Here is a 24,182-nt window from a genome sequence, read left to right on the forward strand (position 1 = left end):
GTTGCTAGAGAAGGAGGGAAAGCAGAATGCGGTCATGGAATCCAATGGAGTAGTTCAAGTGTACCCAATAGTGTCCACTGCTACTGACAAATCACAATGACTGAAAACGTCTACTGGATTTAAAACTACAAAAGTCACCAATGACCCCGGTGAAAGCTGTTTGAGTCTGATGAGCAGATAATCCAGATAGATTAGAATGAGTTATCATGAGGTAGAAAAAACAAACTCTTTCAATAAGTTTTTAAGAAGGAAAGTCATGAGAGGCACCTGGGTGGCTCAGTCGGTAAAGCAACCAACTCTTGGTTTCAGCTCAGGTCATGATCTTACGGTTTCATGAGTTCAAGGCCCATATTGGGCTCGAGCCTGCTTGGGATTCTCTCTCTCTGGCCCTCCCCTACTCATGCTATCTCTGTACCTCACAAAATAAATAAATAAACTTTAAAAAAAAAAAAAAAAAGGAGAGTAGTGAAAATATGGTAAATGAAGGATAAGGAGTTTGGTACTAAGGAAGAAATTTTTTTCCCCCCTTGAGATTAAAAAGGGCATCTTTATATAGAAAACAATCTAGCTTGAGAGGGATAAGTTGTATATACAAGAAAGAAGGGATTACTGGTGATCAAAACACAACTTTGTGAATACACTAAATGCCACCTGAATAGTAAGGGTAAACTTTATGATATGTGAATTTATCTCAATAAAGTAATTTAGGGGTGCCTGGGTGGCTCAATCCATTAAGTGGCTGACTCTTGATCTCAGCTTAGGTCTTGATCTCACGGTCCTTGAGTTCAAGCCCCATGTTCAGGTTCCATGCTGGGTGTGAAGCCTACTTGAAAAAAATAATATAAAATAATTTAAAGGCAATGAAGAGGGGAATAAAGAAAGGATGACTAATAGTGTAAAGTTTCTGAAAAGTTGGGACATGATAAGATTCAAAGAACTGGAATAACCACCCACCGATAAGAGGAGTGAATAAGCAGGCTTTTTAGATTTGGCTTGTGGGAACCTGAGTGAATTTCTGTCTGGTAGTTTTTATTTTGATCTCTGAAGTAGGAGGCAGGGTCATCTACTGAGGGTAGGGATGGGTGAAACACAAAGTGGGCATAAATAAGACGTTTGAGGAGAAAAGGGAAGCAGTTGCAGCAGAGAGCAGGAAAGCAAATAAGAAGGCTAGATATAGGTGAGGGCTCATTTGAGGCTGCTAATAATGAGTTAAGGGGGATACTAACACGTCCTATTTAAAATTTTCTCCATCTATGTTTTGTTGGCTGCAGGCAAGGAGAAAGTGGACAGGAAAGTATGTCTATAGCATAGGTACCATAACATCAGTTCATTTAGGAATTCATTCCCTAAATGTATTAGGTATATATAAAATTGATGATTCTAAAGTAGTCTGGCCTCAATGAGTCTAATCCTCCTTGCCCAACTACAACATATTCTTTTGCGTTACCCTGGAAGTCTTAAAACAGCTTTGCACTTCCTAACTGCTATCCTCAAATGCATAACAATGAGCACTGAGGACCTATAATGTGCCAAGTCTCCTACCATTTTACATAGTATCCCAAACACACTAATCAACATGGGTTTACTCTCAGGCCACAGGTTCTGCTGAGGAAACGGTTCTTACTCAAAAACAGTCTCCTGGCCTGAACTGGTGGGTCCTTGACCTATGAAGGGGTCTCATGCAAAAAAACACTGCCAAAATGGGAATAAACTGAGGCAATTAGATGCTTGCTCTCAGGAAATACTGAGATAAGAGAACTGGAGACTTAAGCTGAAAGGACACACTGAGCCAACATAAGACAGAGTAAATTACATGATGTGATAAACAGGCTAATTAGAAGTAAGCAGAAATTGGGGCGCCTGGGTGGCTCAGTCGGTTAGGCATCTGACTTCGGCTCAGGTCATGATCTCATGGTTCGTGAGTTCAACCCCTGCATGGGGCTCTGTGCTGACAGCTCAGAGCCTGGAGCCTGCTTCAGATTCTGTGTCTCCCTCTCTCTCTGCCCCTCCCCTGCTCACACTCTGTCTCTCAGTCTCTCTCTCTCTCTCTCTCTCTCTCAAAAATAAATAAACATTAAAAAAAAATTTTTTTTAAAGAAGAAATTACGAAGAAGCAGAAATCAGGAATAAAAGCAATATACAAAACAGCAGATGAACTGTAGTGGCAGCAGAAAAAAAGTAGAATTCTAGTGAAGCAGAAATGAAGGCCATCTGAGTTACGTGAATGACAGAGCACCACACAGAGAAGGTGCACACACTTTCAGATTCCTGGGTGATGCCCTGGGCTGATTTACAATTCTACTCCAACAGGTCTGGCTATATACCACACTTCCTGATCTCAACATTTTTGGATTTCCATTTCTTTTATTGTCTTGTATTTTAAAAATAAAAATCCATTTCTTGAAATAGCCTAAGTTGAATGCCTGGTCCTTATGACTAAATATTAAAAAATACAATAAAACTTCTGAGATTAAATCACTCAGGGGTTCCTGGGTGGCTCAGCTGGTTAAGCATCCAACTCTCAATTTTGTCTCAAGTCATAATCTCAGTTTGTGGGATTGAGCCCCGCACTGGGCTCCACACTGAGTGGAACCTGTGTAAGATTCTCTCTCCCTCTGGGGCACCCAGGTGTCTCAGTTGGTTAAGCGGCCAATTCTTCATTTCTGTTCAGGTCATGATCTCACGGTTCATGAATCTGAGCCCTGTGTCGGGGCTCTGTGCTGACAGCATGGAGCCTGCCTGGGATTCTCTCTCTGCCCCTAACCTGCTCCCACTCCCTCTCTCTCTCTCTCTCTCTCTCTCTCAAAAATAAATAAAAATAAACATACACCTGTGTGACTCAGTCAGTTGAACATCCTACTTCAGCTCATGGGCATTCTATGCCAGTCATGATCTCATGGTCTGTGAGTTCAAGCCCCGCTTCGGGCTCACTGCTGTCAGTGCAGAGCCCACTTCAGATCCCTTGTCCCCCCCACCCCCTGCTCCTCCCCCTGTTCCTCTCTCTCTCTCAAAAATGAATAAAAACATTAAAAAAATTGTTTTTAATCACTCAGAAGATTTTCATCTTTAGCATATTTTACCTATATGTTCACATACTACCAAATAAGTCAAAAACTTTTTCCTAAAACCTTAAAAGAAAAACAATGATTTGCTTAAAATAAGGACTATAAACTGAGAAAGTAAAATATCTTACACTGTTAAGATAATCATTAAATTAATCCTGGTCAATTACATTTATATTCTCATTCTTCCCATCTCAGTTCAAGAAAAAGGAGACACTTTGCCTTAATCCTTCCCATTGATAAAAGCATCATTGTCAAAAAATACCTCCTTTATGCTTAGAATACTCACCAGGATAATCACTTCTCCTAAACCCATCAAGTAGTCCTATCTCCCATAGTTTGACTCTCAGGATGGGATTGCCACATTAATTTAAGCAACTTGTCATTCTAGTTTTGAGAATTTTATAACCTCTTTCCTAGTTTTGGGGTATGTGTATTATGTAGACTCAAATAATGTACTACAATAATTTTTTTTTAATGTTTTATTTTTGAGAGGGAGCGTGTGTGCATGTGTGCGGGGGAAGGGGCAGAGAGAAAGGGAGACAGAGGATGCAAAGCAGGCTCCACGCTGATAGCAGAGAGCCCGATGCGGGGCTCAAACCCATGAACCATGAGATCATGACCTGAGCCGAAGTCAGAAGCTTAACTGACTGAGCCACCCAGGCATCCCTGAACTACAATAATTTCTAATCACATTCCTTGTTTGTGCATTTGTAAATGGGCTGCTATATTTAATAAATACTTTTTTTAACTCTGGGTTCATTTCCATACATTTATTTTATAAAAACAATAAAATTAAAATAAAATATTTTAGGGGGGAAGCATTCATAACTCTCTCTAATCCACTATTATCACTTAGTATCTCCTTCTGGACTATTTTCAATGGAGATTTCTTCAGTTACAACCACAATATACTTGTACAATAATGTTCATAGCAGTATTATTCACAATAGCCAAAATGTAGAAACAATCCAAATGTCCACAGAACGTGGTACATACATATAATACTATTCAGCCTTAAAAAGCAATGAAATTCTGATCCATCCTATAACATGGATGCACCTTGAAGACACTATGCTGAATGAAATAAGCCAGGCACAAAAGGACAAAAATTGTAAATCTACTTATATGAGGAACCTAGAACAGGCAAATTCATAGAGAAATAAAGGAGAGGAGAGGTTTCCAGGGGCGGGGAGGGGGAGGAAAAGATGGGAAGTTATTATTTAAAGGACACAGAGTTCCGGTTTTGGATGGTGAAAGAATTCTGAAAACAGACAGTGGTAATAGGCATATAACACTGTGAATGAACTTAATGCCACTAAATTGGTACACTTAAAATGGTTAAAATGGTAAATTTTATGTTATGTACAGTGCATCACAATCAAAACATTTTTATAAAAAGTAGGACACTTCTCTTTAGGCCATGTCTGAAAGGATGACTAAGAAACAGGGATGGAGAGGCAGCAAAAGGAGGAGAGTTCTAGTAAACGAGCTCATGTGAAAGCAAAATGTTTAGTTCACTATCAGGCAAGTTGAGAAAATTTAAGTCAGGAAAGTCTGAATCGCAAAGAAATCTGAGAGACATGGACTTTATGTTGGCAGTATCTTTATAGGAAGATGGTGAGGTATTTTAATCAAGGGATTAACAGATCTGCACTCTATGTTTGCGGAAAACAAGGGACAAGAGGGCAAAGAAGTCAGGTAAGCTGCAAAAGTAAATGAAGCATAATGATGCCCAAAACTAAATAAGTCATGAAAATAAGAAGGAAGGAAGGGAGAGGTATAGGGAATATTCGGGAGATAAAATCAACAGAATGGGATGTAATGGTAGAGAAGAAAGAGGAGTCAAAGATATTGGTTTTCAGTTCAAACAATTTGATGTCATTAACTGATGTAGAGACTATGAAAACAGAGAGAATATAGGGAGAAAGATAAATGAATGCAGTTCCGCCTCACCCTGTACTTGCAGCATTTTATTCTTTTAGAAAACAATCTAAGTCATATAAGAATAGTTCTGGAAGGGTACATAAACTTTCAAGAGGAGAAATGTGTAAATGAGAAGACAGAAATGGGAGGATTATACCCTTTTGAATTTTTTTGTTTTAGTCAAAAATATACCTATTACATATGCAAACAATGTTAATAATTTTAAGTTATGTAAAAATCAACTTTAAAAAGTGCCCTAAGAAAAATGAGAAGAAATCTGCTCATAGCTATAAGTTTTGGGGGACATTAATTATTTAACTCAGAGATACTGACAGAAAAAAAAGACTCAATTACAATTTCTGGTTGTTTTCTTTGGTTGTCTAATTAATTGCTGGTTCTATGAATATTTTTTAATGTGATAATTTCCAAATAAGTCATCAATACAAAATAAATCGTTCCTTAAAAGCTTCTACTTACATTTTCCAAAATTTGTCTTTCCAAATGAAATGTACACACACTTAGATTTCAAAATCAGCCTTGATCTTGATGCCCTGGTGTTAATGTTAAATCGTAAACCGTCCCAAAAAGATACGCTGAAATCCTAACCCATGGTACTCCGTGTGATGTTATTTGAGAATTAGGATGAGGCCATATTGGAACAGGGTGGGCCCTCAGCCCAATTATGACTGGTTTTCTTATAAGAAGAGGGAAATTTGGGGGCACCTGGGTGGCTGAGTCGGTTGAGCATGTGGCTTAAACTCAGGTCCGTGAATCTGAGTCCCACATCCAGCTTGCTGCTGTCAGTGCAGAGCCTGCTTTGGATCCTCTGTCCCCCTCTCCTTGACCCTCCCCTGCTTGCACTCTCTCAAAAATAAATAAACATTAAAAAAAAGGGGGGGGGAATCTGGATGGAAACGCAGAGGGAAGATGGCTTATGTGAAGATGGAAGCAGAGACTGGAGCTATATAGCCACAAACCAGGGAATGGCTGGGGCTACCACAAACTGAAAAGCCAAGAAAGGATTCTCTTCTAGAGGGCTCAGAGGATGCATGGCCCTGCCAACACCTTGATGTCAGACTACTAGTCTTCAGACTGTGAAAGAATACATTTCTGTCATTTGAATCCAGTTTATAGTATTTGTTATGGCAGCCCTAGGAAACTAATACACTTGGCTAATTAATACCAATAGGAAATGTTTACCACACACTTGCCTTAATTAGTGCCCCAGTTTTACCACAGACAGCAAGATACACTATACAAGGTGTTTTTATGTCAGAATATATCAACTTTACACTTAGGAGAGATTCTGTTTTAGCATTAAAAAGTTGGCTCATGTTTTATGCTAGAGTGTATCTAAGTGTATTTACATAAAAATACTAATGATACCCAAATCAAGAAAATAGAAATTTCATAAGAAGAGAGGCTTGAAATGTTGCATTTTTGGAAGATTACCTAGAAAACAGACACCACAGAATGAATATTAAGGAATAATCATATACCTAGTAAACAAAATGATCTATCTAATTTTCTTATAACTTTCAAGTAGTTATCTCTCTTATAGCCTAGGGTCTATGTCCAGTTGAAGTCCCACCAATAACATTTTATACCTTTAGACCATTTGTTAGAGAATATAAGGAAAAAAATTTTTAAGAACTCTCCTTTAAGAACCAGTTAACATAATCACATCGGTACTCTCTTGTGAAAACTAGAGATAAATCAGAAGCAAGGAAAAATACAAAATACCACCAAATTAAATTTGTGATCCTAAAAAACATTCCAAATTACATAGAATGGTTAGGACAAAAAATCTAAATGCACACTGGGTGAAGGGATGTATAGCAGAGACTGTTGTTTCCTGTGCATAACCCGTTTGCTCTCACAGGTCAAGTAAATGCTGATGGCTTCTTATACTGTAAGCATCTGTAACGTTGCCTAGGCACTGTGCTCAGTCCACACAGACATCAGGTACCAGGGACTTAACACTCCTAGGAGCAACTCATAGCCAATGACTAATGGAAATCAGTTGATAATCACCCCAGCTTCCTCATCCTTTCAATAGAAAAACAAGACATTTTTCTTTCTTTCTTTCTTTCTTTCTTTCTTTCTTTCTTTCTTTTTAGAGAGCATGAGAAAGGAAGAGGGAGAGAGAATTTTTTTTTAAGTTTATTTATTTATTTTTGAGAAAGACAGCATGAGTAGGGGAGGGGCAGAGATACAGGGAGAGAGAGAATGCTAAGCAGGCTCTGCACTTCTAGCGCAGAGCCTTATGTGGGGCTTGAAGTCACGAAACCATGAGATCATGACCTGAGCCAAAACCAAGAGTCGGATGCTTAACCGACTGAGACACCCAGGCACCCCAAGATGCTTTCTTTTAAGTTTATTTATTTATTTTGAAGGAGAGAGCAAGTGGGGAAGGGGCAGAGAGAGAGAGGGAGAGAGAGAATCCCAAGCAGTCTCCGCACCACCAGTGCAGAGTCTGACGTGGGGCTTGAACTCACGAACAGCAAGATCATGACCCGAGCTGAAGCCGGATGCTTAACTGACTGTGTCACCCACATGCCCCTAACAGACAATTTCTACAACCACTAGGAGAGCTTGTTAAAACATATTCCCAGAGATTTGGATTTAGAAAATCTGTAGCTTTAGTTTCCATTTCTAACAAGCTCCCAGGTGATGGTGATATTGCTAGTCTGAGGACCACACTTTAATTGTCCTTGATCTAGACTGAAGACTGGGACAGCAGGGGACAAGGAAAATACAGAAATGATTTGGGGAACACACAGAAGACCAGATTCTGTGTATCAACCCCTCATTTTATCTTAGCCTTCTCACCTTCACCACTCAAGAGGGTTGGGATCCCACTGTCACTTTTGGCCACTTTTACCTGGGGGTCATCTGCCAATCCTCAGGAAAGGGTTAAGATGCCACAGCTCTTTGATTTATGACAGAGGAGGCACTTCATTGGAGTAGGGAAACAGTCTTTAAAAAAAAAAAAAATGGTGCTGGAGTAACAGGTTTTCCATATGGGGGGAAAAAAGTCAAATTGATGCCTGCCTTCTACTATTCACACACACACAAAATTCCAGGTAGGCTAAAGACCTAACTGCAGATGGTAAAATAATAAGGCTTTTAGAAGATACAAGATCATCCTGATAACCTTAGAGTAGGAAAGATTTAAAAAAGACACAAAAGGCACTGTACTTAACACTGAGTCCTGTTCCTCAAAAGATACCATTATCTCAGAGTCGGAGAAGATATTTGCAATCCATTTAAAACAAATGATCAGTATCCAGAATATATAAGTAACTTTAACAAAGTAATGAGAACAAGACAGTGATCCAACAGAAAATGGGCAAAATTAGAACTAGCACTTAAGTGGAAATCTAAGAGGAACAAAGAGGAAATCTAAGAGTCAACAAATATTTTAAAAAAAAGAAAGGTCTCCAATCTTAAATAGAGAACTACAAATCAGAACCCTAACCAAATGCCACCATACCACAGTTTGCAAAATGAAACAAAATCTGACAATACCAAGTGTTGGCAAGAGGATAAACTCTCATACACTAGGAAGCAGTGTTATCTAGTAAAGCTGAAGATACATATACACTCCTACTTCTAGATGAATGCCTTACACTGCCCTTATGTGCACCGGGATGTAAAAGAGCTGCATTGTTCATAATTATCAAAAACTTGGTGGGGGGGGGGGTTCAAATGCCCAGTGACAGTAAAATGGATTTTTAAATTATGATACATTTTTTCAGTAAAATATTTTACAGTAAGGAAAACAAATGAAGATAAATGCTACATGAATGGGTGCACAAAATAATGTTGAGTGAAAAATGCTCATATAAATACATATAAAATGACACTACATCAAGTTTTAAATCAGGAAAAACTAATTCATATTGTTTTAGGTGGCACATACACTGGTATAAAAAAGCAAGGATATTATTATAAATTTCAGAATTGTGGTTAGCTGTGGGAAGATGAAGAGGGTTAAGACTGGTAAGTGATGCAGATATTTTTGGATGATAATAATGATCTATTTCTTGACATGAAAGTAGGTTTTACTAGCCTTTATTTTACAACTATTTTTTAAATACATATGCATCTTTTTGGAATACATTTCACAATTTTAAAAAATGTTAAAAAAAAAAAAAGACACGGGTGCTTGGCTGACTCAGTCAGTAGAGCATATGACTTGATATAAGTTCAAGCCCCATGTTGGGCCTAGAGCTTACTTTAAAAAAAAAAAAAAAAGACAAATTGGCCCTGCAGTCAGACTGATCTTGCTGAAAAACTTGTTCTACAATTTACTAAGCATGAAATCTTGAGCAGTTCATAAAATCTCTTGAAATTTAGGCTTCCTCAGTTTTAACATGGAGATAATTTATGTCTCACATGTTGCGGGGTTTAAATAAGATGACATATATAAAAAGTGTCCAAAAATGCCTGGCTCAATAAAAAGAAAAAGAAGATTTCCCTGCACTAAATGATTCAATGCTGTAAGAGATCTTAATTCTCGCCAAATTAAGTTACAGATCCAACCCAAATCCTGTTTCTGCTAACAACTAAAAAAAATGTCTATAAGCCATGTGTTTTACCGTATTTACCAGTACTGGGGTTTGCAACAAAAATCTATGGCATACATTCTCAGTGAGGGTGATATTACTCCTAGAGGGGCAAAAATTAATTCTTATGGAGGAAAAAAACCTTAGTTATTTAAATGGCTTGTGGCCCTCCAAAGTTCAACCCTATCCAAAAAATCCTTATTCATTAGTATCTAATTTCTCATTAGTAAGAAATTAAATTAATTAATTTATATTAAATTTTAATTAACTTTTTTCCTTTGGGACAGTGATAATGAAAAAAAAGGTTAAGAAATACTGAACTGTAATTCATTCTGAAGCAGCTGAGTCTAATATGAGGAAAGAAACCGATGGAATGATCACAGTTTTGGGAAACAAGAAAATTACATAACGCATTCCATCTATCCGGAAGAGCTGAATAGGGAAAGGGAAAATAAATGGGGAGAAGGTGTTCAGATTCTTCTGTAAACACAAGTCCAAGTGATGCTTTCAAATCTGATACAGAAATTTTAGGAATATCCTTAGAAATAAGAATAAAATACTGTTACAGGGAATTAAAAATAGCACTCAACATTCTAGTTTTCTTTTGAGAGGAAAGGCCAGGAAATGGTAGCTCAAGGACTTAAGAAGAACCTGATGCCCCTTTCTCCCATCTAAAAAGCAACATTGATAAATTTATTTATAAGACAGTTGATGTTTCTGAAAGACAGAGGGATGTCAGTAACTTTCAATAAACTTAGGAATGACTGCTTAAGGATTTATTTTTATCAGTAACCATGCTGTTTGGGGCAAATGAATTGTTTTCAATTTTGACCAACATCTTTCTCACAATGTTCTTCCCTTTTTAAAAAGGAGTATTTTTCATACCTGTACTTTCAATCCCCTTCTCTGTCCTAAATCTTATACAATTCCCTCAGACAAATCTCCCTCCTTTCTCTGCTCTATTTGACTAAGAAATGACTGAAATAGCCATGATGTTAAGAGAAGTAAAATGAATTGGGCTTGTTCCAGACTACCAAGGAAATCAGTGGTCCAACACAGGTCTCCTTGTTCCAAGTCCAAGCACTATTGACCATAATTTACTAATAGTCTGCTCAAGCGTCGAGGCTGATTCTGTAATTGATTTCCTCCTTAAGAGTATAGAACTCTCTAATCAACTGAGTTTTCCAAACTTACTGCAAATAAATTAAAAAAGGGAAAGGATAATCAGTTTCCAGACATGAGAAAATTAAAAATAAACACATGTATTAAAAATACATGAAAAATTAAAAAGACAGAAAATCCTTCCTATGGCAAAAAGCATAAAAAGCAAGTACGGTTTAGGGAAGATACTAGTGAGAAAATATGTAATTTTTAAAAAGATTTTATTTATTTTAAAGTAATTTCCATACCCAGTGTGGGGCTTGAACCTACAACCCTGAGATCAACAGTCATCCTCTCCACTGACCGAGCCAGCCAGGTGCCCCAAGAAAATATATGATTAAGGCCATCACTTTTTTAATGTAAAAGACAATTTGACCATAAACTAAAAGCTTCCAAACTGATTTTGAAACACTAATTATATTACTAATAATTTCTCACTACAACGTGATAAAAAATACATTTGAATATTAAAGACAATGACATGTGTTTTCATTCCATAAAAGATTAAAATTATCTAATACTACATTCATTCAGTCAACCGCTATGGAAGACCAATTCCTTATATAAATCACTTCTTCAAATCCACAAAACTCATATTCATTCATTTCTCTAAATCCATAAGTTTTTCATCATAAAACCACACTTTTCTAACACTACAACTTGAGGATACACATTGTAACCATGTAAATATTCAATATTCCTGCTAAACATGCCTTGCTAAGAACACCTTAAACAGACTGTCATCATGACGCTTTGTTGCCAAAAGAAAATGAAGTTTCTCCATGATTTTTTAATGGAAATTATCCTTGGATTCTAAAGTTCCATAACAATATTAGATATTTTATTAGATGCATTATTGTAAAAAAAAAATAATTTAAAAAATGAACTCAAGTATCAAATAAGCTGTAAATTTTTACTTACATATTCAGGTTTTAATTTTTTATCTCCTCCTCTCACAGCCACTTTTTCTAGTTTATCTATAATGGGCCCAATCATTTCCTCATCTTTAAGCTGAAGCTCTTCGTGTATTATTTCTATATCTCGAATAGGATCTACACTTCCTTCAACATGCGTGATATCATCATCTTCAAAAGCACCTAAAATGAATTAAAGAGAAGCAATCCAATAAACAATACAGAAAGCCATTATCAAAGATTCCTGGAAAGTTAACAATTTATTCAAATTATTCTGAATTCTTTCAAGTAGGACATAGTGGGTTTTTTGTACTATTTAGTAATATTTAGGGCACTAGCAACAAAAACAGTAATTCAAGAGCCTCAACATTTCAAAAACTGATTGAAATAAATAAAATTAATCTTTACAGAAAGAAAATTATGCTCCAGAACTACTGCTATTTTCAGGTTTGGTACATTAAAAGACACTGAATTCCAGGCATGAGAGCCTGAAGTTCTAAACTGCACTATTAGGGTTTCCAAGGGAAACCGGATTTGGGGTGGGGGGGGGTGGGTGAAATCATCTGGCAGACCTCTTCCCTGCTTCAATCTACTTTATCACTGTGGTTCTGACGGTGATTAGATAATGAACCACTCAGACACACAATTTACACAGCAGCTAATTTCATCGGCCTGATTTGAGGGTATGGTTTTTAGGGGGCTATCAAAGAAGCAGATGAAGGTGCATTTGTCATATATGAGTGACAACCATTCACACTATCTGAACAAAATGGTGCTGGCCCTTATTAGAAACACATGCTATTATCACATATTTAAAGTGCAGTTGAAGCCATAATTTCAAATTGCCAACTGGAAACATAAGGGTAAAACAACCAGATATTACTGAAGCATGTGTACTGACTTTATGCCCTTTTGAAGACATAATGTGGCAACATAATTCAACTGGATTTACTCAAATTACCAGATAAAGAACAGTATCACAAAAATGAACAAATACTGAGAAATATTATAAACAGAAAGCAGTGATATACCCACAAAACAAAAAACACATTTATAAACAAATTAATTTAATTTAAATTACCAACTAGATTATATACCCAAATTGAGATGTTTTCAAACATAAAACATTGATTATTTTAGATAAAGATATCACAGGGATCATGAGAGACAGTTTGACTGAGTTTAATGAAAGAAAAACAGTGACCATAGCTCATTCTTCCATACCAAAGACCAAGATATTCTCATTACAGGTTACAAAGAATTTTTAAATATAATTTTCTAGAATTAAAAATAATTGAGCCATTTGTATCTTAATGTGGAGCTACTCAGTAATATAAATAAAAAAATGTAAGTATATTGTTACAATTAAAATCTAAGTATTTAAAATACTTGGCATAAAAAATTCTTGGCATAAAACTGATGATATATTAAATAGTGCCATGTAAATTATATGAACAAAATTAGCAAGAAAGGAGGATGCATATTATATCTTACTCGTAAACACACTAGACAGACAGTGATTTAGGTAAATTGTATGAATATTTGAAAAGCATGAAAAACGTCTCCCTGGAAGCACGGTATTACTTATCAGGATTTGAGGCATCTTACACAAATGGCACAATAAAACAGGAAAATAAAAACAAAAGCTTCTTGGCAAAGCAACAAAGGCAGCATGGTCAGTTCAGTTATAAAAAGAACTACATTTTATGACACTCCAAGTGAAAAATATCCTATATAGTCATCTTTATGTAGGAGCCAGTAAGTAACTATAGCGATGTCCTCAACAATAGTAAATGCATCAGCAGGTTTCAAATGGCAATTTCTTGATTACATTCCTCAATTTTAACTGAGCAGATAACAGAGAGAAACTTAGGAGTCGCAATTCTTCTAAAAGCAAAGAAAATAAAGCTCTCTGATCATCTGAATTAATCCAAATAGAAAACCAGAATAAAGGGAAATAGCACTTGTCTATCTTATAACCTTCAAATTATCCTCTAGGTTGCACTTTGCCTGGAGTCTGCCAAGGATTAGGCTAGAAAAGGAGTTATGACTGGATCATCACTAATCCATTCCTCTACTACTGGAAAGAAACTCAAATCACAGGCCCTATACACTGTGGATTGCACTGCTGTTCCTATGCCTGAAGGTTAGTATTATTATATTCACTTGTATGTGAGTGGTAATATACTACAAGAACTTAAATTTATTTTTGATACTAAATATTGCCAAAATTAAGATAAAAATTAAGTGAAGGAAATATTAAAGTTATCCTTTAAAACTGAATAGCCTTGTGATGACATGAAGCCTAAAACAGCTATAAAATATAAGCTTACAGAAAATTTGGTGGCCATATGCTCCAAGTTGAATAGACTTCACTGTACACTTACAGCATTCCTTCGCATCTTATCTGATTTAGTACGAAATTTAGTGGTTAAAAGTAAGGGTTCTGAAGTCAGACAAGCTCATTGGTCATAAATTCTTAAACAAATCACTGAACCTCTAAGGATCTCATTTTCACATCTTTAAAATGAAGATGTTTCTACCTCTCAGAGAATGGGTATAATTAAATCAGATAATATATGTAAAGTGCTTGGCAGACAGCCCCACACATAAGCTCTTTCAGCAACTGGGGCATATACTATTTTTTAAATGATGTAGGAATTAGTAATTAAAAAAAAAGGAATCAGTAATTTAGAAGAAATTGCATAGTGACATACTCAAACATTAGTTTTGAGTAATACCGTTTCATATCATTCAGTTCACCTTGGGACAGGTTAAAATAAGTTTTGTGAGATTTTCCCCCACTAATTCTTACTAGTTCACAACATTTTACACCCTAGTCCATACCAAAGTTATTTATTTCAGCTTCACTTTAAAACACTGATTATTATGATTATTACAATTATTATAATTCCCCTTTGGGGGAAACACTGTACTGGTAAAGAAGATGACTTTAGTCATCTTGAAGACTATGCTATATCATACCGAACTGTTAAATGAGAAAGTTATTTCCATTTCAATTCTCTTCAGTCCTTCTGACTATATCAAAGAGAAAGTATCAGTTTGATGCTGTTGGTATTTAATATCTAACATTTATAAATGTATCTCTTTATCAACAGAGCAGGCCTCAGTCTCAGAGCTTCTAAAGGCTAAAAAAATTAGTAAGTATGCAGTTTTCATTGTATTTGTTTTTATTATCTCAATATCTACAGGTGATACTAATTTTCTACTTACATTAGTGACAAAGTTTCCTGTTTAATTTAGTAAAAAAATGTGAGATGAAAAAAAATTTTTTTTTTGTCAAATCAAGAAATTTCTTTGGTGATGGGATTTTATCTGATTTTTTAAAACTTTGCAGGGGGGGTGGTGCTTGGTGGCACAGTCAGGTTAGGCGTCCGACTCTGGATCTCAGTTCAGGTCATAATCTCACAGTTTGTGAGTTTGAGCCCCACATGGGGCTCTGCTCTGATGGTGCAGAGTCTGCTTGGGATTATCTTTCTCTGCCCCCAACCCCCCTCCCCCGCCCCCCCCGCTCCACACTCAGAAAAAATAAACTAAAAACAAAAGACTTTTTTGGTACTGTTCTGTATAAAATAAGCTAATGTGATACAGCATGTGTGTGCAGGGTGGGGGAATGATCACGCTGCTGTGCCATACTTTAGCTAAGATAGTAAGGGAGGCCTCTCTAAGGAGATGACACTAGTCCCGAGGTCAGAATGGCCAGAAGGAGGCAGTAATATGAAGATCTGAGTGCAAAGGATCTAAGAAAGAAGTATAAAATCCTTAAAATGGGAACAAGCTTGAAGTGCTTCAGAAATAGAAATAAAAGGTCAGTGTGGGTGAACCACAGGAGAGGATGGTAAACAGAGGGTAAGTTGGAGAAGTAAAGCAGTTCACATTCATTCATAAGTGATGTGAGCATGCATTTTATTCTAACTGTAATGGGAAGCCATTAATTGGAGAGTTTTAAGTAAATAAAGAGGAGACAGGGTAATAACATAGGATTTACGGTCAGAGGCCCCTTTGGCTACTTTAAAAAGAACACACTTTAAGGGAGAGGACAAGAAGAATGGCAGAAAGACTCATCAGGAGTTGGTGGTAATGGTACAGATGAGAGATGACCAGATGAGTGGTTAACTTGAAATAAAATGGAGGAGAAATGTTTGGACTGGGAATATATTTGAGAGATGGACTAGATGTAGGATGGAAGGTCATGACTAAGATATAAAATTGGGAGTTATCAGATATGTTTAAAGTTATGGATCTGGATGATGTCATGTGAAAAGAGCACTCCAACACTCAAATGTTTGATGGGAAGGAAGATTTGGCAAAAGAGACTAAGAAGGGGTGACAACGTGAGAGAAAATGTAAGGAAATGCTCTTATGGGACTGAGGGGAAGAAAATGTTTCAAAAAGGGCAGAGTACTCAACTATAGCAAATGTTGCTTAGAGGTAAAGAAAGGTAAGTACAGAAAGCTGACCACTGATCTTTGGCAAAAAGTGATTCTTTAAGAAATACTTTAATGGCTATATCTTCTTCACTATTTCTTCTAGATATCAGTGATGGGAATACTATAACTCAAGGATCTGTCCCCTTATTTATTATAACTCTAGAGCACAAAAGAACTAAATCCTAGCATTTCTAAGTTCATTCAGTTTTTAATATACTCCTCTCCAATATACTCTAAATGGACTAGTTATATAAGGCAAACACCATTATTTTTCTCGCAATCTTTGAAAGACATCCTATCAGTTAAGAAGGTGGCCCACTTAAAAATCACGGCCACGTTCGAAGTTTCACATTCCAAGTAAGCCGGCATAAACAAACACTGAAACAAACACTGACCAGCTGCACGTTGGTAAACCAACTGATACGGAATCATTGACACCATACAATACACATCACCAAGAACAAAATCTGTAAAATCAAGTCACATATAAGGCTTCATTCAGAATTTTCCAAGGCCGCAGCTCTATGCCAAAAGACAGTGGAGAGAAGTCTTCTAAGTTCTAAGGAAAGAAACTGTGACTCAAGAATTTTAAATCCAGCCAGCCTATTTTTCAAGGATAGATTTTGACAGGAATAGAGATTAATGGCAAACAGACTGCATTAATACATTCTAACATATAAGACTGAACAACTATAGAAATAATGCAAACAAAACAGAACATATGTATTATAAACTATGAAAAGTTATAAATAACAAAAATTCAGAGATAAGGAAAGGGAGGTAAAAACGTTAAGTGTGCTAATTTCCTCATCTTTCACAATAAGGGATCAACAGATGGACATATAAAGATGAAACATGTAATTAAAAAATAATTTCTCCAATCTCTCAGTGTTCTCATGATCCTATTTCTTAACTCTATCTAGCAGAATCATTTAAGAAAACATATCTTTTGTGAAAAAATTACCTGAAGTTCAGTCATTTCTTCTATAGCATTTCTTCTATAGCATTTTTTCTTTCCTTCAAACCCAATAAAATAAAATGTAGCATTCTATTTAAAATAGCATATACATTAGTGATCATATTTTTATGAAATTGTTTCTCTCTCTTAATAACACTGACCAAATGCTAATAAAATAATGCCTGGGCAGTGAGCTATTGAGCAATTTTCAAATCTTCTTCATCAGTTTGGTCTTGCTTTAAAGTTTTTATAATGAACATGTACTGTTTGCGCAAGTCATTTTTTAAGCACAATAAATCGGTTTAACTTCAAGAGAAATTTGCACAAATTTTACTTGAAATTTTGGCTTTGCACTGACTAGCCACAAGGAGAAAGCCACTATTACCATAAAAATTACTTTACACTATACATTTTTAAACATATAAAAGAGATGAATGAAAATAATAAACTATAGTAAAGCCTTCTTATCAAATGATTTGTTACAGGAGAAAATGACCCATAAGCTAGGCTTATGGATCCCATCACAAAGACTTTTTACCTGTCAATCCTGCATCATTTCCTTTCATAACAAAGCACCTTTCTCATATCTTCCTGACTTCTCTCACATTTCCAATACTTTTTTCTTCTCTTTTGCTACTCAGCAGCAAAGACTTCATCTTGCTCACTTCATTAGGTAAAATGCATGTGATGTTTGGAAAACCAAGGCCCCTTTTTGGTTGTACCCAATCTTTCCTTCTTTCCAACAGTGAAACAGAAAACATTACCTTCTGTTTATGGCCAATCTCTCTACCGTCTCTGCTATGAATCTTACCCTCCCCCAAGGAAATTTGCTCCACGGATTGTTTCTTGTATCCTTGTATTTCCTGAGACCTCAATCTAGTATGTCTCTCTCTCTCCAGTATTTGTAGCATCTCTATTCACTAATATTCTCCCATTAACATTTAAGCAGGCTTAAGATTCTACAGTAAATCAATCATGTCAGCCATCCTTGGATATTAATCCCCATTCTACTATTGCTTTCTTTCCTCTAGTTCAAGGTCAAATTTTTTGGAAAGAGCTGTCTGTACCTGCTCTACTTCTTTCCTCCCTCCTTAGAACTTAACCCACTGCAGTTTGGTATGCTTCCACCATGCTCTCAGAAGCTGATCTCAAAAAGGACACCAATGATTTGTCTTCATGATGCTAAGTCAAGTAGCCATTCTTCAGAAATCTTGAGTTGCCTGTCAGTAGCGTCTAGCTTCAGAGCACTGATATAATCCCTTTCGCAGATTCCTTATAACCACATTCTCCTGATTTTCTTCTGGTTTCTCTGGCCATTTCTTCTTAGGCTATTCCTTTACTTGCTCAAACTACCACATAAATGTTGATGTCTTCCTTAGCTGTCTTCTCTTATCCCTCTATTATACACTCATTTACAGAATTTCTAGCCCAGAACTTCCCTGAGTGGCTCCAGTATATTCTGAGGTCACAGCAAATAAGATGAGCCAAAAATTCTTTTTAGTTATTACAGAAATCACTTCTATCATAAAATCTATTCACTAAGTGAATAAATGCAAAATGTCAATGCTTATACTAAAGTTGTAACTTTTAATATTTATGTGCCTTCTTTACTAAGAACCAGTCAAAAGAGAAATATTTTACTTGGTGAGACATATTTGACTACTCATATGGCACTGGACATTTTGAATATTTATTTTCTGGTGTGATGTGGCAGAAATGAGTTCGCCATTTTCAATTATTATAAATGGATTAAAGTTTGATCAATTTACTCATTCATTCAAAGTCTAATATCTTATTCCATAAGATAAGATTTGAATAAGAAAGATAAATCTAGTGTTTAGGATGTTTAGGATGCTAAATCCAACTAGGAAGGATTTTAGAAATAAAAATATACTTCAGAATTTCAAGACTTCAGTGAACTGCTTTGCTGTATTTCTACTTAAATCTAGGCTATATTCAGTTTTCAGAAGCATTCTAGTTAGAAGTCGAAATAGGTTTTAAAATACATGATGTATCTAAGTATATAGGCTTCACAGCAGTACTTTATGTAAACCACCTGTCACAGAAACCTTATATTCCAAATTGCATATCTGGTGTTTTCTTGGGAATAAGAGGGTATATGGTCAAGACGAACCTATTTGACTTATGTTTTTTTTTTTCTATCTTCCACCACTACACAATACAGAGATAAGGAATTCCTTGGTATATAAACCAGTATATAAACTGTCACCTGCTCAACACATATATAAGACCACAATATGCTTTGCTAAATAGAAATTCCCCATTTAAAGAAAGCTTGCTTATATATCTAACAATAGGCTAAGTCTTTTGAGAATTAAAAACAAAAAAAAATAATAGGACCTTAGTCTCAATGAGTGGACAATGTGGTTGGAAAAACAAATCTTATCTAATAAAAAGAATAATATTCGCTAACAAGGACTTTAAGTATAGGTTCAATTAAGAATTAATCATCAAGGCCTTTAAATATAGGGGAAAAAATATATTGGTAAAGAAGAGGAAGAAAGGCATGACAAGTAACAGGGAAAAGCATCAGAGAAAAAACAGGCTGAAATAAACAAGGCTTACCTGACAGCTGAGTACAGTAAGAAATTATACTGAGGAGTAGTAGAAGATAAAAGTTTATCACATCAGGTTGGTATGAAGGATAGGAAAGTCCAAATAGGAATATAAGTCTGGATCTCAACTGATAATCAGAGGGAGCCAACACTGGTTTTTGTGTTAGTAACAAATGGAAAGCAGCATTTAGAAAGACTAACCAGAAGTAGGGAACCAGCTAAAAGAGAATTGCTATACTCTAAATACACTGCCAAAGTACACTAGGATACTGATGAAAGATATGAGGCAATCAGGATGAATAGTGAGACTTAACTAAAGAAAACAATGTCAACCAGATAAAAGCAATGAGAGAGAGAGAGAGAGAGAGAGAGAGAGAGAGAGAGAGAGAGAGAGAGAATTTTAAGGTTTCAAGCCAAAAGATCTTTATTTTCACTCAAGGTAACATCAATACCTATAAGATTCAAAGCCCAAATCCAGTATGAAACCAAAAGGTATTATATAACAAAAGTACAGACTCTTACAAATATAAACAAAAATAAAAAAATAAAGTACATACTCTAGAAAAAAAAATATTACATGTATATACTGAACCTTAAATCATAGCACCAAACCCTGCATGCCACATAATTTCACATTCTTTCCAGTTTCTCCTATGTGGTAAGAATAAATGTTTTGAGGGGTGCCTGGGTGGCTCAGTCAGTTAATCATCTGACTTTGGCTCATGTCATGATCTCCTGGTTCGTGAGTTCGAGTCCAACGTCAGGCTTTGTGCTGACAGCTCAGAGCCTGGAGCCTGCTTCAGATTCTGTGTGTGCGTCTCTCTCTTTGCCCCTCCCCCTCTCGTGCTCTCTCGCTCTCTCTCATAAACAAACAAACAAACAATGTATGTATGTATGTATGTATGTATGTATGTATGTATGTATGTATGTATTCTAACCGAGAGTCTCACCACAATTACTAAAAGGTTAGGGGGCACTCTACCAAACCAGTAGGAGAAATATTATTAAATACAATGCTAGAAATCAAGATAAGGATATCCTGCTCAAAAAAATCTTTACCTTTTCGAATTTCTAATCCACTTTTCAAACAAAGTCATACCTTGTGTCAGAACTATGATTCCCAACTTCCTTAGAATTCTATAGGTCATTGAAGAGAAGGGAGAGTGCTAAACTTGTATTAGCAACTCAACATCTATAGTTTTATTCATAAACACTGAAAAATGCCAGTTCCTATTTACTTTCCATAAATGACATGACAAAAATTCCTCAAAAATTGTTAATGTTTATGTATTCAATTACTTTTAAAGGTATATAATACATACATATGTGTGTGTGCATCTGTATCTATATCTATATCTATATATTTTATTGTCAAGTTAGCTAACATACAGTGTAGTCTTGACTTCAGGAGTAGGTTCCCGTGATTGATCGCTTACATACAACCAGTGCTCATCCCAACAAGTGCCCTCCTCAATGCCCATCACCCATTCCCCGTGCCCCCCCAACCCTCCACCGCCATCAACCCTCTGTTCTCTGTATTTAAGAGTCTCTTATGGTTTGCTTCTCTCTCTGTATGTTATTTTTCCTTCTCTCCCCCTATGGTCATCTACTAAGTTTCTCAAATTCTACATATGAGTGAAATCATATGATATCTGTCTTTCTCTGACAGACTTATTTTACTTAGCATAAGAGAGAGAGTGCAAGCAGGGGAGAGGCAGAGAGTGGGGGGGGGGGGCAGGTTCTGAAGTGGGCCCAACGTGAGGCTGGAACTTACAAACCGTAAGATCATGACTTGAGTGAGTGGAAGTTGGACACTCAACCGACTGAAACACCCAGGTGCCCTGGTGACAAATTCTTTATTTTATGGTGGAGAAAAGTGGTTGAAAGCAGGAGTTAAAGGGGCGCCTGGGTGGCTCCGTCGGCTGAACGACCGACTTTGGCTCAGGTCATGATCTCATGATTTGTGAGTTCGAGCCCCGCATCGGGCTCTGTGCTGACAGCTCAGAGCCTGGAGCTGGTTTTGGATTCTGTGTCTCCCTCTCTCTCTGCCCCTCCCCCACTCATGCTCTGTCTCTCTCTGTCTCAGAAATAAATAAACATTAAAAAAATTTTTTTAAAGCAGGAGTTAAAGCTGTTTATTGAACACTCCAGATGCTCTGATTTAGTAGTGTAGTTTAAGCCCAGGTTTACAGGTGCACTTAATTTTTTTTAAGTAGGCTTCAGACCCAGTGCAGAGCCCAACGTGGGGCTTGAACTCATGATCCTGAGATCAAGACCTGAGCTGAGATCAAGAGTTGAATGTTTAACAGACTGAGCCCCCCAAGTGCCCCAACAGGTGCACTTTAAAACTCTAGCCCTGGGGTGCCTGGGTGGTTCGGTCAGTTAAGCATCCAACTTCGGCTCACGTCATAATCTGGTGGTTCGTGAGTTCAAGCCCCACATTGGGCTCTGTGCTGACAGCTCAGAGCCTGATGGAACCTGCTTTGGATTCTCTCTCTCTCCCTTCTCCCACTCACACTCTGTCTCTCTCTCTCTCTCTCAAAATAAATAAACATTTAAACAATTAAAAAAAAAAACCTCTAGTCTTAATCTACATAAAGTCCCTTCTCATCTTGACCATGAAAGCAATTTGAGCAAAAACAGAATCTAATTCATAGCTGAACCTCAAGCTTATAGTATTTCTCTATCTCTGTATTAAATAAGATGTGCAGGGGCGCCTGGGTGGCGCAGTCGGTTAAGCGTCCAACTTCAGCCAGGTCACGATCTCGCGGTCCGTGAGTTCGAGCCCCGCGTCAGGCTCTGGGCTGATGGCTCAGAGCCTGGAGCCTGTTTCCGATTCTGTGTCTCCCTCTCTCTCTGCCCCTCCCCCGTTCATGCTCTGTCTCTCTCTGTCCCAAAAATAAATAAACGTTGAAAAAAAAAAAAAAATTAAAAAAAAAAAAAAGATGTGCAGTTTTAGCTACCTTAAGTTATGAAGTGGGGAAAGGGCATCTTGATTTATTGTATTTACTTCAAAAATCAATTTACCTTCTTAAAGAATCTAGGACACAGAAAAGAACCAAAAAAAACCATTCTGCTAACAAAATTCTGCTAAAAAGGCTATAGATTTAAGCCTCTTAAGCTTTCAAAGTCTGAAGCAAATGAAAAAGGGTTCTATCAATCAGATTTTAATTACCTCAAATGGATATATTTACAGTCCTCTGGAAAAATAAAATGTTGTGTAAACATACAAAAACGAAAATAATTGTCTAGTAATGTAATATAAACTGTTAATTACTTGATGCACAGCATAAATGGAACCGCATAACAAGACTTGGTGGGTTGTACTTATTTACAATAACAAATCAATCAAAAGTAGCCTTTAAAGTCTTTAACCTTCATTTTCCAGGAGAAAACTTATTATCTGAGACATAGCAAAGGCCCCCAAATAATTCAGTCTATGCTACAGGCTAACTGTTTAATGCTGGAATAGAAAATAGAACTATGGGTAGCCAAAAAAATTTGCTTTTGCTTTGCTTCTCTTCCCTCTCCTCTCCTCTTTCATTATAGGAAAAGGCTCAAAACAAAATCCTGGTCAACAGGAAAAAAACCGACCCTATCTCTGACATAATAAAAAATTAACCAAGGTTTTCAAAACGCTTAGTAAAATAACATGCACATGTGGCTGGCTTTGAGAGACCAATCTAAAATTAAAGAAATTATACATGACTTATGCAGAACTTTTAACAAACTAGTTAATTTATATGAAAGCAATCAAGCAATGCTAGAAATAAAAAATCATCCCCAATCTTGAGACAAATAGATATTTAGGAGAGAATAACAAAGTAGGTCAGTCAGGTTCTGAGAAACCTTACAAATTTTTATTATTTTCTCCTAATAGTAAGAGTTCGTATAAATTAAAAATAATATGCTTTTAAGGAGTAACTCAAAAACAAAACATTAAGTAGGAAGAACAAGATGAACAAAGAGGAAAAAAAAAGATATAGGTATATAAACATGAAAACAGGTAAATATGAAGCTTATGTTAGTGTAGTAGGAAGGAAAAAAGCCTTTTGGTTATTACTGATACCACTTAACTGATCAGAAGCAACACATTACAAAATCATACAATATAGTTCTTTAAACGTACAGAGCACCAAAAAACTCTGCCTAACAGTTACTGTTATTGTACTTGTATTGTAGATAATAAGACATCCACACCATTAAAGATTTCTTAAAGTCACTTAAAAGTTATGAATTATAACCCAGAGTCAACACCTGTAGTTAATCATATTCAACTGCTCAAGGGCTTGACATTTTTAGTTGCTGAAACCTAACAACTCTTTTTTTATATATCAACTCTTTCCAAAGAAGTAGGCAGAAAGTACCTTAATGAGAACTAATATTCATCTCTCAATAATATTTTCACTTCTTATTCTATATAAGATACCTGAAATGTATAAAAGGCAATTTTATTCAATGATATTTTAAATTAGTATTTATTGAGATTCTGCTCTACCTCCAATATTGAGCTAGCTGCTTTTGTTGTATTTAACCTTTCCAATACCCATCTCACTAACTTCC

At 36.3% G+C, this 24,182-nt stretch overlaps 1 protein-coding gene across 1 annotated transcript in view; it reads right to left on the reverse strand.

The window, feature by feature from the left end:
• The window catches only part of OLA1 (Obg like ATPase 1), a 172,350-nt gene that overhangs the window by 55,598 nt on the left and 92,570 nt on the right, over window positions 1-24,182 (reverse strand). The window contains exon 5 of the mRNA XM_086718924.1: window positions 11,642-11,817. Within this exon, the coding sequence (XP_086575050.1) occupies window positions 11,642-11,817 (176 nt within the window). The remainder of the gene's footprint in view (window positions 1-11,641; window positions 11,818-24,182) is intronic.

This window comes from Puma concolor, chromosome C1 (assembly GCF_028749965.1).
Source record: "Puma concolor isolate L17-30 chromosome C1, mPumCon1.1.hap2, whole genome shotgun sequence".
NCBI lineage: Eukaryota > Metazoa > Chordata > Mammalia > Carnivora > Felidae > Puma > Puma concolor.